Source organism: Rhea pennata, chromosome 1, assembly GCF_028389875.1.
Source record: "Rhea pennata isolate bPtePen1 chromosome 1, bPtePen1.pri, whole genome shotgun sequence".
In the NCBI taxonomy this organism is placed as follows: domain Eukaryota; kingdom Metazoa; phylum Chordata; class Aves; order Rheiformes; family Rheidae; genus Rhea; species Rhea pennata.
In genome coordinates this window covers 154783832-154800563 of record NC_084663.1, presented here as the reverse complement: position 1 = coordinate 154800563, position 16732 = coordinate 154783832, and the positions used below count along the sequence as shown (strand labels likewise).

The following is a 16732-nucleotide window of genomic DNA, read 5'->3' as shown; positions in this document are numbered from 1 at the left end:
GACTGCTAGGTCATAGTGTTATTTCTCTTGGTTTGATAGAATTAATAAGCTATTCCTTGCAAAATTGAATGGTTTCAACTTCAAAACAAAAGATAGAATAATTCCCACCCTATCATCCATGCTACATCCACTGACACCGGCAGAGTCACTATTCATATGGATAAGGGATATGTATGTATGTGGGTATGTATATAAGGCACACATATATGCAAGGGTACTGAGCAAATTAAACTTTTTTTTCCCTTAACCTGAGAGGCTTTGCTTATAATCAGGCTGCTGAGATAAAAACTTAATGCCTTCTCTGCTTCATGTTTGTTGAGAAAAGGCTAGCATAGATAATTTATGAGCCTCCGAGTCTGTGCAAATTTACCAACAAGATTTAGGTGCCTAAATCCTAAGAAATAAAATTAGGAATACCATTCCTTTATTTAACTCATCAGCATATAGACTTCAAAGTTTCCTCAGTTGTATTAGAGTTTCAAAAAAGTAGACCTGTATGGACAGATGAATTCGTGCTTCTGTGATCCAGTCCTTTCCAAAACAGTTTAGCAACTTACATAGTAGCAACAGAAAAGGCATACAAACAGTATAGTACTACCAAAATATCGGTACCGTTAATGAGATGTTTGCCTGATATCTTTGGCATGCATTAACTGTGGGAATCGCTTTTTCTTTTTTCTTTTTTTTTTTTTTTTTCGTAAGTGAGATAATTCCAAAGCAGGTAGCTTCACACTTCAGTGAGTTATTCCATGATCTCCACTTTAAGCACTGGAAGTCAGAGGAAAATAGTTGCAAATGACAGATAAAAATATTTATATGTTCCTAGTTGAGACTAAAGCCACTAAACTATTCTGGAAAATAATGGGATTTATTGTGTATGTATAGGAAGTACTCCCCTGACAAAGGCAGGTATGCTTGGGATAGCTAGTAAATAATTTCCCTCTATCAGCAGATTAAAATAAGCTACTTTTGTGCAGCTAACATCTCAACAGTGGATTGCAAATTAAATTCCCACTGGGATTTCTGAGATGAAATCCTAGTTCCTTATCCTCTAAGCCACTCAGCTTTTCCTCTTAAGCAACTTAATAAAGATAATATTCATATCTGCATCTCATTATTCCTACATCATATTGATGCAATATAATAGTTTTATTTTCTTTGTGTCAAAAGCTAACAACTCACAAAACATGAGTAATATAAAAAGCTGTATTGTCACCTTTGATCTCCTTTTACCTGAGAAAGCTAGAGAACCGATTACATGAGACATTGCACTTCCATAACATCTTTCAGGTGAGATTCTCAAAGCATTAAAACTTTAAGGAATTAAGCTTCACAATACTTCTCAGAGAGAGATTACCTGTTTATATAATTGTCTTAATTGACAGGGAATGAAGATGACTTTCAATGACTAATTTTCAGATTAGATATCTAAACATAGGAAAGTCATCATTCTGATTCATCATGGGTTACTTACAACTCTTAATTCAGATCTGCTTTCTTGCACTAGGCCAAGAAAAGTGGGAAAAAGCTAAAGCACTGCTGGTAACAGTTTAATGCTGCAGTGAGTCACAAACAAGGCCCATATTTGGCTAGCTGTAGATGTCCTACACAGAAAATAAAGATAAAACTGGTGGCAAAATAGTTACAATACAGGCCAGAGAGTCCTGTACTCGATGATTTTTTTTTTCTTGGGGAAGCAATTGTGGTTTGCATTACTGCAGCAGGAAAAGGGGATAGAAGAGGCTAGTGAAATACTTCTTATAGTATAGTGAAATTCCTGTTCACTAAATACTTATGAACTTTTTACCATCTGAAAGATACCCCCTTAATCTATAAGTCTACCATTTTCTGGATAATCTGTCATAAAAGAGAACTATTGTTTTAGGAAAAACACACTACACCAAGCATAATTAACCATGACTTTAATAGAATTTATGAAAAGCAGTGTATTTTTCTGCTGAAGAAATTTTGGGGTTTGTCATGACAAAATTTTTTCATTGTACTATTTACCTTCTTTGAGGTTGAGGTTGATTTCACTGTTTGCTCTTACAGCCTAAAATCATGTAATGTATTATTTGCTTTGATTTTCTGTTGTGACATGATAAAGAAGCTTTATATATGAATACCAAAGACAATTTTTTTACCTGAAGATTATTAGAAAAGCACACATCAAGATTAATTTAAATTTCAGGTAAAAAAAATGAATTCATATTGTCCTAAACCTTTCTATATTTGTATTACATTTTAAGTATTTTTAACAAAAATAAAAACGAATCTTAGCACCCCCAACACACACCCAAAGGAGTAGAGGAAGGGCTGTGCAGCCCCGGGATCATGTAGGAAATACTACTGCACTTTTGACCTGGTCTTATACTGTAAGTATCTACAGCTGTCAGAAAAGGATCCTGGAGACCTTTGGCTTGACCCAGTGCAGGTGCTTTCAATGTTTGTACCTAATCACTGCTTATCAGAAAGGAAGCTGAGGAGAGTTAGATGCACAGATCTTTGTTGTTCTCTTTTGCATAGTCCATTTCTGAGATCTTTGGGCATTCCATTTATAAGCTAATTTCCCTTAGTTTAGACTCTCCTGAGTTTGAATTACTTTATGTCCCCTTCATCCTCTCTGTAACAGGAGCACAATGACCATATTGTACTGATTCAACTTAGGACCTTTCAAGCCTAGAGATTTAGTAAAATCCCACCTGTACTCATGTTTCAGTCCTTCACTTAGAGATTTAGGTAGGAGGGTTTTTGTTTGTTTGTTTGTTTCTTACTGAAAATAGTAACAAGGAGAAGCTTTGACCCTTTTTTTGACATGAGTTTACCAGTGACAACTTGCACAGTGGTCAGTGCATCATATAGAGGGATGTCTGCGAAACAAAGATGTGCTTTTGTCTGCTACAAACAAACAAAACTGGTTCTAAACTTGGCAGTTCAGGTATCCAAGAGCAACACAGTTGTGACTGTACAAAATTTAGCACCTTGGTGGTTACCCCAGGTTCTTGGTAGAACTGTGCAGCTTGTCATATGAAATTATAAAGACCTATGTGTGTCTGTCAGGATGGAAAAGCAGGAGAAAATAGCTGGAGAGAGACTTGGAATCACAGAATGGCTGAGGTTGGAATGGACCTCAAGAGATCATCTAGTCTAACGTCCCTGCTCAAGTAGGGTCACCTAGGGCACATTGCACAGGATCACATCCAGGCAGGTTTTGAATATCACTAGAGAAGGAGACTCCACAACCTCTCTGGGCAACCTGTGCCAGTGCTCTGTCACTCTCACAGGGAAGAAATTCCTCCGCACGTTCAGGCAGAACTTCCTGCGTTGCAGTTTGTGCGCATTGCCTCTTGTCCTGTTGCTGGGCACTACTGAAAACAGTCTGGCCCCATCCTCTTGACACTCCCCCTTAAGGTATTTATAGACATTGATAAGATCCCCTCTCAGTCTTCTCTTCTCCATGGTGAACGGCAATTCTCACAGCCTTTCCTCATAAGGTGCTTCAGTCTCCTCATCACCTTCATGGCCCTATGCTGGACTCTCTGCAGGACTCTTTTGTACCGAGGAGCTCAGAATTTAACATTGCACTCCAGAGGTGACCTCACCAGGGCTGAGTAGAGGGGCAGGATCACCTCCCTTGACCTGCTGGCAATGCTCTTCCTAATGCACCCCAGGATACCGTTGGCTTTCTTGGCCACAAGGGCACATTGCTGGTTAATTGTTAGCTTGTTGACTCGGACTCCCGGGTCCTCTCTGCAGAGCTGCTTTCCAGCAGGTCAGCCCCCAACCCATACTGATGCATGGGCTTATTCTTTCCTAGGTGCAGGACATGCACTTGCCTTTGTTGAACTTCATGAGGTTCCTCTCTGTCCGTTTATCCTGCCTGTCCGGACCTCTCTGAATGGCTGCACAGCCTTCTGGTGTATCAGCCACTCCTCCCGGTTTTCTATTGTCTGCAGACTTACTGAGGAGCATTCTGTCCGTTCATTCAGGTCATTGACGAATGAGCTGAACAAATTGGACCCAGTACTGGAAAAAGACATGATCATAAATGCAAGGGTGCTCCAACCCTCATGCTCTCTCCTCACAACTGCACTGTATCAGTAAGAGGAGGGGTAGCAATCTGGGGCATCCATCTTCTGCCTGAGCCTACCAATGAATAGGAGAATAAAGAAACCTTCAAATTCAGGGCTCTTTTGAGTATAATTTTGACTTTATTTTAAAATGAATATCCTGTGCGTAGTGCAACTTTTTAAAGGAAAAATTCATTAAAAAGATTTTATCCCTGAAACTCAGTGTTACATCATTTATTTTAGCTCTGTTCTTCTAGTTTACTTAAGGTCTGATTCTAGTATAATTATGCTAACATATTACTAGTATGTAGTGACAGTTTTTAGCCACAGGTTGCCTACATTTGTGCACAGTATAGGTGCTTATCACACTGCATCTGTGATAGGCATATGTTTCTGCTTTGAGGTACATGGACATGTCATTGACCGTCACAATAAGCCCTCAATATGAATGTAAAGACAAGGCAGAGAAACATCTATAAAGTCAATTCTTATTTGAAAAACTGACTTCCAAAACTGGGAATGTTGTCTGAGGGATTTTCCAGAATACCTATCCCTGACTGATGGAATGGGTTAGAGTATAGGTGATCCAAACATATTTCCTAGAATCTACACAAACAATTTATCTGCCCAATCCAACCACTTTGCACTAAGACTTCTGTGTTGAAGTCAGGGCCAGAGCTGTATGACAGAGATCCTGAAAAATCTCTGTTGAACTATTTTGTGGGAAAAGCAAATAGACCTGATGTGATAATGTTGGCAGTAGCAAATCCCTGTCTGTTTGTTTGTTTGGGATTTTTTATTTGTTTATTTTCACAATATTTACTACTATGTTTGAGGGGGAGGAAGGTTGAGACAGTGTCTCGTCACATAATTCCTTCCAACAGCAGCTGAAGCCCAGCAGTAATGGCTGTTCTGTTACTGAGATACCACACACAAAAGTAAACAAACTTAAATGCTTGTCTTCAAAAAGAACTGTTACATCCAGATTAGTTAGAAGAAAACAGTTTAAAAAAAGGAAGCTGTGTTTCTCACCAAATTGCCTCCTCCTTTTCCAGCACACCAGCAGTTTATTAACCACATAAACACAAGAAATAGATTCTTTGGTCATCCATTTAAACATATCTGACTGTAAACAGAACTATTACAGAGTAAAATCAGCTGCTTTTTCCATATTAGACATGAAAAGCTGGGGGAATTTAGTGGGGAGAGATGCTTCCCCTAAGGGAAGAAATTGTCCTAAGCAATGCTGTCTTCCTTCTTCCCTCTGTGGTTAGTAGTGGCCTCAGAAAGCTCTGCAGAGATCAGTTCCTAAATAAGCTGGGGTGATTGAAACCCCTGTTCTCTGAAACATGTATGCTTGATGGACTCTATCATACCTGCTGCATTAGAAAGGTGTTCCAAGGATGTGCTTAAATACTGTGAAGCAGGAGAGATGCTATTCTGTATTCTTCATGAGTTACAATATTTAAGAGGTCTGCCTTCTCTACTTTAGCAGCAGTATTCTTCTTCTGAAGTTAGGAACCACACTATTTCAAACAATGCAAGGTCCTCCAGACAGTGAGAAGAGGCACTTATACTATCTCCCGCACCAAGTCTGAAAGTTGCATGACCATGAGACATCTCTATCATTTATAGGAAGGAGTGAAAGGTTTGTAGATCATTATGTAATCCACACAAATGTAAATTAAGAGTGCAGTTTTCCCACAAACTTCCCATCAAGTCCATCAGAGAAGGAAGCAGAAGAAACCTTTGTGAACATTTTCAGTTCCAGATGTATACTTCCCATAGCCTTTCCATAGCTATAAAGTCATTTACAAAAGAGGGATTGAGCTGATGGTTTTCTAAGGGTTTGATCATACCTTGGAGTTAATGAACTTGCTCCAGCAACTAACTTTTCTTACTAGCCTTCCCTTCTGAACTCTGATTGATCAGTGTCACCTTAATATTATTCAGAGGAGCTCTTTACCTTTAATGGAGTGAGTCTTGTCAATTTAAAGTCCTCATGGCCTTCTTCTCCTCTCTTTACTTCCTGGTGTTCATGGAGCACTTCCACAAATACGTCTTCCAGAGCAACGCAGACCACTGTTTCCCTTGTGCCAGATTTACTTGCTCCATTTAAGAACGTGATTTCTAGAGTGGCATGTAACACAGTCTGATAGCTCCATTTACACAGCTGTGAGAGAGAGGGTGCTGGAAGCAATGGTACCAATTCATTGTTGCTTATCCTAGGAGCATCGCTGGGGGGGAATGTCTTAGACAATGGCTGCTCTACAGGCAGGCTTTGCGAGCTGAAATAAATCAGTGAATAATTATGGCCTCTCACAGCAGTGGCAGCCAGCAGCACAGCTATGAGGGTGAGACAGCAGACAGTGCACGCTAATAGGCTGGGGGAATCCTGTCTTGACAGTCTTCATCCTGCTCCATTTCTTTCAGCAAATAAGATGCATCTGTTTGCCTCCAGCTCTCAGCAGACAAAGTAAACAGTCATGCTACAGCAGGTCACAGTGTGACTTCATGTGGGTAAACTGAACTAATCTGAAGCAATATGCATTCATCCAGCAAAATGACACCCAAGGCAGCATTGCTAACGGTAGCTAGCAAAATACACTGGCAAGAAATTTCTGAGCGGTAAGTCAGGGCAAAACAGGAAATGTCAAGTGAAATTGTCAAGGTGCAACAAAACGCAGCGGTAAACACTGGAACTAAAATAAAATGATCTGTTCTTATTTAACCTTCCTCTTGCTTTCTCCCATCAGAAAATACCTGCATAATTTGTGCAATCATCTTTTTTTTTTTTTTCTCAGTTCACTGTGTCCAACTACCACGGTAAATGTAACGAACATTCAGAGTTGGTCACTAGGATTCTGTATGTTCCTGACTCTCCCAAGAGAGAATGAGGGCGCAGATTACAAACCCCTTCTGTCCACAAGGTCTTTTATTCCATATGTCAGCTAATAGGATCCCTCAGTTCTCTCATATTCATGTGTATCATGACAAGCCGCTTGATTTGAAATTTTCATTTTGCTGGACAGCAGCCATAGGTTTCAAGAAAATCAAGCTATTCAGCTTTTAGGTTCCATGATAACCTGCCTACAAAATGCTTCCTCTCCAGTAGCGCATTGATTTCTCTACTGGAATTTAAGTATTATCTAGAATTCTCAGTTACTTCTTAACTTACAAAGTGCAAACACCTCTGGATTTTGATAACATTATGTGAAAGTCATGTATTAATTTTTGGTTACAGGAATTCATACTCTTCATGAATAAAAAAATAAAAGGTTTGACATTATCCTGGCTTTATTATAATAAGAAGGATTATTCCCACTTTTTTCATAAATGTGTTATATGTTTTTGTAGTTCCTTTGTGGCAGAGCTTTTAAGCTTTTTGTATAGTATTTGTGGTTTCTGGTTTATGGAGTTGATGTTTTGTGGAGTAGGACAGAGATTATTTCCTAGTTTAGAACCCAGATACATCCTGCCTAATTTCTGGCACTGAAATTCCTCAGTTGGGAATACACTCAGCTTAATTTCTCTATTTAATTAATGAAAAGGAATGTATGCCTTGAGAGAGTAGTCCAGATACGCAGTCAGATCACGCAGTGTATATTACTTTTCATTAACACCAGAGGAAAGCTAGGGTGACTTGTTCTCTCCCATGTTGGTATGTAATGCCAGTCAGGATGAAACTCTTACGTGGCAGCTTCAGTAGAGACTGAACAGTGATTCTCTGCCCTGCTGGTCCCATCCAGTCTGAGGTTCCTTTTCTTCCTTTTTTTTCTTTCCTTTCTGAGAAGTACTTAATATTGGTCACTTTGTCCTTTGATGCTGATTTTCTTTTCCTTTCTAATAGTGGCAACTAATGCTGCCAAGGCAAAGGGCTATGCCGATATTAGTAAATGAGCCAGTGCCAGGGAATGTCCTGGGTATTGCAGCTCAAATCATCTGAGCAGTTAAAGTGTTAGAGCAGGCCCTGGCATGGTTTGGGGCCAGGCAGACTAGCTCTCTTCCAGACAGGTCCCGGGCATGGTTCAGGAAATGGCACAGGCCAGGAACTGCTCCCATGAGACAGTCTGGATGCAGCCTGTCTTCTGCAAAGACCGGGAAAGTTTAATACCGCAGCCATGGGTCTCTCTAATCGTTTGTCTCGGGGCCAGGAACCGGTCGCAAGCATTTTTAAATTACTAGGATAGACAAAGCAAGAGGCACTCTAGATTCGCCCTATATTATGAATCCCTTAGTGCACTGGCAGTAATGTAGAAAGCATCCAAGGTAAGCATGAATCTAATCCAAAACCTACTGAATGCAGTAGAGGCCTTCTGTTGTTATTAACAGGTTTTCACTCAGACTTTAAATGAGGGCTAAATGCTAAAAGGAAAAATATTTGAAAAAAAAAAAAAAAAAAAGAACGTGTAGGGAAAGATGTAATAATGGGTATGCCTACTTTTAAAGAGAGGAGAGCAAAAAAAGGCATTGATAGGAAAGATAAATACAATCCAGTCAGGTCAGTTACTATTGGACTTTTAATAATACTCTGTTTTTTTCATGTCCTGCTGCACAGAGAGTCTATAGAGAATCCACCTAAATGCTAGTATGAATCAGTCCATGATTGATCAATTAATTTATACTTTGCTTTTGATTTTACTAAATAATCTAAATATATACCTTCTTTTGAAAACTAATAAACAGTTTCTCAAAATGTTTCAGTACTGCACTTTAATCTGTCACCTTAATAGAACCAATATTAGTTCATTTTGTAATTTGATGATGACAGCATTAATTCAACCTAAATCCTATTTGAAAAATAGTGACAGTGTTTGGAATGGTGTTTCTACATTTTATGCTTGAGAAAAAAGAGCTTTATGATAGGATGTTTGGAACTTGCAGCTCAATTAAAAAAAGTCAAGTTAGTCTTTTGACAAAGAAGTTAGATCATTTAGACTTTCAATGTGCTAGATTTCTTTTAAGAGAGAGATAGTGATTCAAAATGTAAAGCAAAAAATAAAAAAAACAGATTTATTAAATCATTTCTGTGATTGCCATACTCTGATTTTTCTTTCCAAAATAAGCAAAATTTCAGCACACCCTGTGCCTTATGACTTTGTCATCAGCTCTAAACTCAATCTTTTCCAGGAATTTTGAGAATAACATGTAAATGGGGATTTCATAAGCTGCCTCTATTGCATGCCTTCTCCTTTACAATTTACAAGTACAATTAACATAATTAATTATGAGTTTATTGGAATACAGAGTTTGCTTGTAGGAAATAGTTGTTACACTTTGTTTTGTCATACTTTGGATAGAAGTGTTGTACTAGTACATGAGATTGCTTCCAGCTATTAACTATGCTACAGCTGAGGGGCATGTTATGCGCCTATTTACAATCCGTACATCCTCACTAACTGCAAAGAGAAGTTAGAGCAGAATTTGACTGAGTCAGAGATATCTTTCTGGTAACACCAGTTTACCAAATAATATCCCAAGCAATGTACACTGTTGCAAATATCCAGTAGGTGTTCACTTGAAGCTTTTACAATCATGAAGTCCCATCATGCTGTTATGCTGATACGTCTCTGTAGCTACTCTCTCACAAATAGGCATGGATAACTCTACAAACAACTTTTATTGCTAGTTGGAAACTGTGAAGACATTACTACTAAAAAAAAATGGAAACTTCTGGTAAATAATCCATCTGGTTAGAATAGCAGAATTCAGATCTGAATGAAGAGCTAATATTCAGCAGATTGGTGAGTGAAGATGTGGTGACTATAGGAGCCATGACTTTGAAAAAAACAACAACAACAACAAAAACCTCTCTCCTTAACCATTTGTGACTATTCTAGAAAGTAGATAAAGAATGAGGGAGGAGTACCTATTCCTATCTGCAAAGATTCAGGGCAGTGGTGGAGGGGGGGCAGGGAGGGATTTGGAAATATAGAGAAAAATCCAAACTTTTATATCAGATGACGAAAAAGACATGAGACTGAAATAAATTTCAGACCAATATTTGATGGATAAAATTAGAACTGGTGGGAATTTTCACATAAGCCTTTAATGTTACCAGACTATTTCCCTATATTCCCTATATTTCCTTATATAAGTGCCCACAGTATGCATGTCTAAGATAACACTTTGCAGTGCTACATTTTTTTGGAATAAAAATACTATGATTAAAAAGTCAGGAGACATATTTGTTATGCTCAGAGATTTTTGGAGTAATGGAGAGGAAAGACAAAGAGGTCTACAGGTCAGAAGGTGAGGGCAGGGCCTTTTGACATGTTACAGCCTATTGAAAAAAACAAATGTGAAGTTGTGCACCTGGGGAAAAATAATCACTTGCAACAATGTAGGTTGGGGACATCCTGGATGGGGAGCAGCTCTGCAGAAAAGACCATGTGGGCAGCAAGCTGGACATGAGCTGGCAGCATGCCCTGGCAGCGGGGACAGCCAGTGGTATCCAGGGCAGTGTTAAGAGGAGCAAGATCAAGGGCAGTGACTATCCCCCTTGCTCAGTACTCATTAGACAAGATGTAGAGTACTGCATCCATGTTTTGGGGGTCCCAGTGAAGAAAGACATCAATAAATTGGAGTGAGTTCAGCAGAGGACGCTCCAGATGATTGAGGGCTGAAGCACTTGCCCCATGAGGAGAGGCTAAAGGAGCAGGGCTTGTTTAGCCTGGGGCAGAGGCAACTTTGAAGCACCCCACAGCCACCTTCCTGCACCTTTGAGGAGGGCAGCGAGAGGATGGAACCAGGTCTTCACAGAAAGGTGTGACAGGAGGAAAAGATACAGGGAGCTTGAACGTAAACAAAAGAGGTTCAGGCTGAATACTGAAACTTTCTCTCCAAGAGGACAGTCAAGCGGTGGGCCAGATAGTGTAGAAGAGCTGTGCAGGCCCTCTCCCTGGAGGTTTTCAAGATCTGAGTGGATGAAGCCCTGAGCAACCTGATCTGATCTCACAGCTGACCTTGGTTTGATCAGGGGTTTGGATTAGTTCCAAAGTCCCTTCCAACCTGAATTATTCTTTAACCCTGTGTAAAGTTGACAGCATTGACCCAGTACACTGATTGCACCTGACTAAAGCATCCTCTTGTTATGCTGTTTATAGAAAAAATAGTCTTAAGAAGTTTTTTTTTTTACACCCATTTTACAAAGTCCAATATAAAAAAGCAGTAGTTGTTGGTGAGGAATATACTCTGGCGGGTTCAGGGTTCTTTTATAAGTTAGCCAACATATAGAGTTACGCTTTTTTGATAGCTTCATGACAGCACCAAAGAGGAGCTGAAAATGTCTGTATATATAAAATTAGTACAAGTTCCTTTATATAATCGAGATTATTTTGAAGCAAAATATAGACCTATTTTGCACCACTTTTAGATTATCCTAAGAAAATAAGACACTACAAATTAAATTTTCTCTTTAGGAAATAAAGGTATGCATTGCTTACAATGACTGAACGGAGCAAATAGGATAACAAATCTGTATCTAAACAGCTTTCCTGAAGGATATGCCACCTATCTGTCCAGTATTTGTTTCTGCCAATTTGTGATGATATTTTAGCTGGGTAGTAACTGTCCACAACACTTTGTTGTATTGCATATTACAGATATAAAGGGAAAAAAGGTAACCTTTTTCATTTCATGGCACATATGAAACAAAAGACGTTTGCAAACCAAAGATGCAAGAAAAAGTCTTTCTGCTTGCATGTTCTCAAATGAATTGCAGATGTCAGGCAAATCAATAAATCTTTTGGATATCAAGAAAAATAAGGATCTCAGCCACTTCCCCCAAGACTCTTGATGTAAAAGGTGACACGGTAATTATGTAGGTGGATTATGATCTATAGGCAAGTGCACTGACTATTAACATCTAAACGTGACATTTCCTTTGCAGACAAATTTAATATGAGCTGCAAAGATGCATTTTGCGGTCAACTTGCTTGTACCAAAGCTAAATCAGGCATGCTCTTATAATTGTACTGCATGCATTTTCCATCTCAGACTCTGGATTCTACCTCACTTCCCAAATCAGTTACTATGGGTAGAGCTGGCCTAATTTTTTCAGTGCATAGCACATTTGCCTAAATATGCAGTTTATGAAACAATACAACTAAAACACTCCGATTAAATCTGGCATAAAATAATGATCAGGGAATGAAGGGAGGGAAAAAAAACATTGAAATGCTATATATTCTGACAGTTTGGAAATGAACTTTTTGACTTTTGAAGACAGCTCTTTCGTTGGAGAATGAAATCTTAAATAACATTCAAATCGACCAGAATTTCCATTTCCTTAGTTCACTCTAAAAATTTTCATTCTTTGTAACCCATTTTTTCAGGTAAGACAGGAAACTGATAAATCAACTATCCACTCAAGTTTGAAGACCTGTAGGCAAAATGTCTGTTACCTGGTGAAGAAATGTTTTTCACGGGATTACAGAATGGTTGAGGTTAGGCGAGACCTCTGGAGATCATCTAGTCCAACCCTGCTGCTCAAGCAGTGTCACCTAGAACACATTGCATGTGACCATGTCCAGGCTGGTTTTGAGTATTTCCAGAGAAGGAGCCTCCACATCCTCTCAGGACAACCTTTTCCGATCTCACCAGCCATGCCACAGGGGTGGAGTAGGGAGAGCTTGAGATAACAGGATTAAGTTGCAGCTCCTTCTGACCATCCCCATCACAGGCACATGACCCCATCTTTTCATGGTCTTGTATCCCAGTAGCCCAGCCTCTCAACTGCAGTAGGAATGCACCACTTGGACACACCTGATGCCAGAGCCCTGTTTCTTACACTGCCCTGAGCTGATGCAGCCAGGCAAGCTCAGAGCCAGCTCAGGGCTCTTTGCTGTGAACGGTACTGCTGTGAGTAGATGTGCCATAGCTAAATGGAGAAGAAGAGAAGAGTTTTGCCTTTCTTTTTGGTGAAAATCTTGTGCACTGAATGCAGCTTGTGAACTTCTACAGGACAAGGGCTCCCCTTGATGTCTTGAAGAAATTTAATTAAAAGGCTATGACATGAAAACCTGGAACTATATAGAAAATGACAATTGATGAGTGGAGAGCCCTTAGGCAGGATGAATAATGCCCACGGGGGAGACACTGCTGGAAGGAATCTTGCTGGATATGGTTTTCTATCAAAGGCACTTCATTTCTCATGGGAGGAGATAAGACAAGAAATAAACCCATGTTATAGCTGTTACTCGCATCTAATAGTACAATGGTGAAAGATAGATCACAATAATGACAGCAGTATTTGAATTCATATGAAATAGAATAGAACCTAAAATAGCAATAAAAACATATTTTTGCTTTTATCAGCTAATATTTTTGTGAAAATAAACATTGCAAATAAAACTTTGTGTCTTTCACTTTCATAAATTTTAGAAGGCTACGCATCTAACACTAATGAAAAAAAAAAAAGAAAAGACAAAAATCACTGAAATCAGTGTTTTAAACCTTCCACACTTACCACTGGTCTAGTGAGTTTAGTAATTAACTGATTGTTAAATAACTGATTGTATAAAGTAATTTGATTTCTAGATGTTAGTTTTGCCTATCTGTATATGAGAGACACTAGTAAATATGAAGCTGACAAGCTTTTCCTCTGTTTGTGCCAGGTGTTGAAACTAACCTTAACTTGAGAAGCAGGGAAGATCCAAATACATCAGATGTTGGATCAGAAGCCCAGGATAAAAATGCAAACAACCATGGAACTCAGTCATCTAATCCACTGTCCAGTTCTGTGACTGCTGAAAACGGAAATTCAGTGTCAAATGGTAAGCAGTTTTTAATTCTAAAGCTCTTCTAACATATAATTATTGAACTGCTGCTTTTTAAGATATAGTCAAACTGGAATCTTTTGAGCTGTGAAATACCCATCTTTCTGGAGCTATCTTAGTTTTATATATATGATCTGGTAAGCCCTTTATCTATAAAAGCTGAATGTGAAGGAACTAGAAAGGCCTCTGTTGAGGAATTTGTAATTATCTTACCTCCAAGTCCGTAAGTAGGCTGAGGCATGGGGGACTGAGATTTGAGATTCCCAATCTTATAATCAATACAAATGGGACAGCAAATGGAAAATCAGGATCTTCCTTTGGTACTAGTGCCTTATCAGTGAATGACAATTTGCTTATGATTGTACCAAGGTAATCAAAATGGTGCAAGAGTAATAGCAGAAAGAATGAAATTTCTTAAGGTCCTAAAAGCATAAATCCTAAGGATATAACACTTGTGTCATATAAATCATGTAACTTCCTATTTATTTTGTTGACATGCAGAGAAGCAGGTGCCTAGATGCTTTGAGTTGGGTACAGTTACTTTCATACCAGTAACTTAAATCTACACAAGGTTTATATAAGTAGAACAGCTGTATTGCCTTAATTGTTAAGGAGAGAACTGCACATAATGCAGCTGTTAGCTTGCAAGCTCTACTATTTTGAACTGAAAAACCAAGCTTTTTTAACAAAATCAAGATCTTCAAAATTTAAAAGTTCCTTTCTTGACAAGAAAAATTACTTTCCAAATTCTACAGTCTTTGGGCAAACTAATTCTTCATGCTCTCTCTGTTACTCAGAACAGAAAACTCATCTAGTGTGAGCAGTTATATCAGTGTAAAGGTACATTCATTCCCATGTGGAACTAGTAACGTACTATAACAGAAAAGAAGGCATCTTTGTCCCACTGTAAGTGTGTCCCCACTTGGAGCAGTAGCAATGTAATAGTTTGAGGAGGAAGGAAGCATACTTTCTGTATGTGTAACAGTCAGACTGTTATATTATCTTAAAATCTGTGGGTAGCCCAAGTTTTTGATTCTTTTCTATGTAGGATTTTAATCGTATATTCTAATGCCCTAATGGGACCTGTGGGGGGATCAGCTTTTTATCAGAGCAACCCTTTTATTCCCTGATCCCTTAAACTGGGAGTTTAATCACAAGAGTTGTATTCCTTTCAGCTTTGAAATGAAATGATACTTTATAATTTGTAATGCTTATAGTTACATTAGTAAGAGATCTCAGTTACACAAATAAATGATCATTGCTTGAATAAATGGCCAAGTAGTGAACGAGATGGGTGCTTACAATTTTTTACATGAAATTTTTTATTAGTGTATTTTCAACTATCAGTAGCCAGGAATACTTATGTTGATAAGGCACAATATCTGCAATGCGTAAACTAATTCTTTTCAAATTATTTATAAATTGAAGGTTTAATCATGAAAGTGAAATGTTTTGCAATGGAATTTTCCAGTGAGACATTTTTTCCGATATAGAATACTGATTCATCAAACCCAAACTTTTCATGGAAGGTTGCCAGTTTTGATGCAGCTTTCATAAGGAATAGTTTTGACAGTCACTGTAGACTAAGAGCAGAAAAAAGTCTCTTTAAGTCTGGCAGTTTCCCACTGGCTAAGGAATTGACTTTGTTTGTGGCATTTCAAGGGTCAAATCCCCATTTTGCCAATCAGACTGTTGTAGAAATGAAGCGAGCTTTAGTTTCATCTTGATGCAGAACAAAATCAAATGCTGGAACTTAGTACACTTTGTATTATGGAGTTCTAGTTTTCCAGACAGCCTTAATAATAATTGAAAAAGTTAACAGTGTAGAAAACTTTGGAGGTCTTTTATTGTATGAATTCAAAAAGAAGTTACTTAAGGAAAAGTCTCTCCAGGATTCAGCCTTAGTATCTTTTTTTTTCCCCCCATGGAAAATCCTTTTTTCATTTCTTTGTAACTGTATATCAAACTCTTCTGGCTTTGTGGAAAATAAAACTTAAAATGCGTTATTAAACATCTGATACTGAGATTACAGAATTCCTGACTAGAGAGCAACCTGCTTACCGCTGTTACATAGTGGAACTATATAACCTACTTTGCACTGTTAGAACTAGAATCTAGATCCATGCATTATTATGAGTTAATACGAAAGCAGTTTCATAAATAAGACTAGTCTTTTTCTGTTATGAAGTGAAGCATCTACATCATTCTCTGGGGTGTCTGTATAATAAAAGAAAAGTAAAGACATTGTGCTCATAACAATGATCATTCTGACCAAAACTTTAATCTTACTTATTAAGTAACCTGATGAATTCTTTAGAAAATGATTACTAAGCAGCTCAAAAGCTGGCTTGCTCAGCTTCCAAATAGATTAATGGTATGTTGCTTTCAGAAGCTGAGTTTAATTTCTAGCACTGCTATTAGTTTGGAATTTTAATAGAAGTTTCTCTTTCATTTCATATAATGTAATCCTCTTCCTCTCTAGTTTATCTTTAATATTAGTAGTTACAGCCTTCTACAGCTCTGTACTATAAAAATATGATTTCTCTATCGCAAGCTTTCCACACCTACCTAAGTTTTTAGTCTAAAGGAAAGAACTTTTTTACTGTTTGTTGTAACTCTGTTACACACAGTTGCAAGCAGAGTAATAATAACTTTTTGTATTATAGTGCTGAAAATCATCATCCTAAATCTCACAAAAAAGTATTTCCTCTCTATGAGCAAGACACTCTAACACTGCAGGTAAAACTGAATGGAAATTTGTGTTCTTAATTTCCAGTTAGTGCCTAATATGAAATAGAAGAGTGGTTGATCATTAAGTGAAATGATTAAATACGACAATTATTATAAAGTGATTGAGGTGGCCTAACCATTGAGAAGTGCAAG

The 16732-nt window shown here is 38.2% G+C and overlaps 1 protein-coding gene across 1 annotated transcript in view; it reads left to right on the top strand.

The window, feature by feature from the left end:
* MYO16 (myosin XVI) overlaps positions 1-16732 on the top strand; it is a 278529-nt gene that overhangs the window by 241616 nt on the left and 20181 nt on the right. The window contains exon 32 of the mRNA XM_062575533.1: positions 13688-13846. Within this exon, the coding sequence (XP_062431517.1) occupies positions 13688-13846 (159 nt within the window). The remainder of the gene's footprint in view (positions 1-13687; positions 13847-16732) is intronic.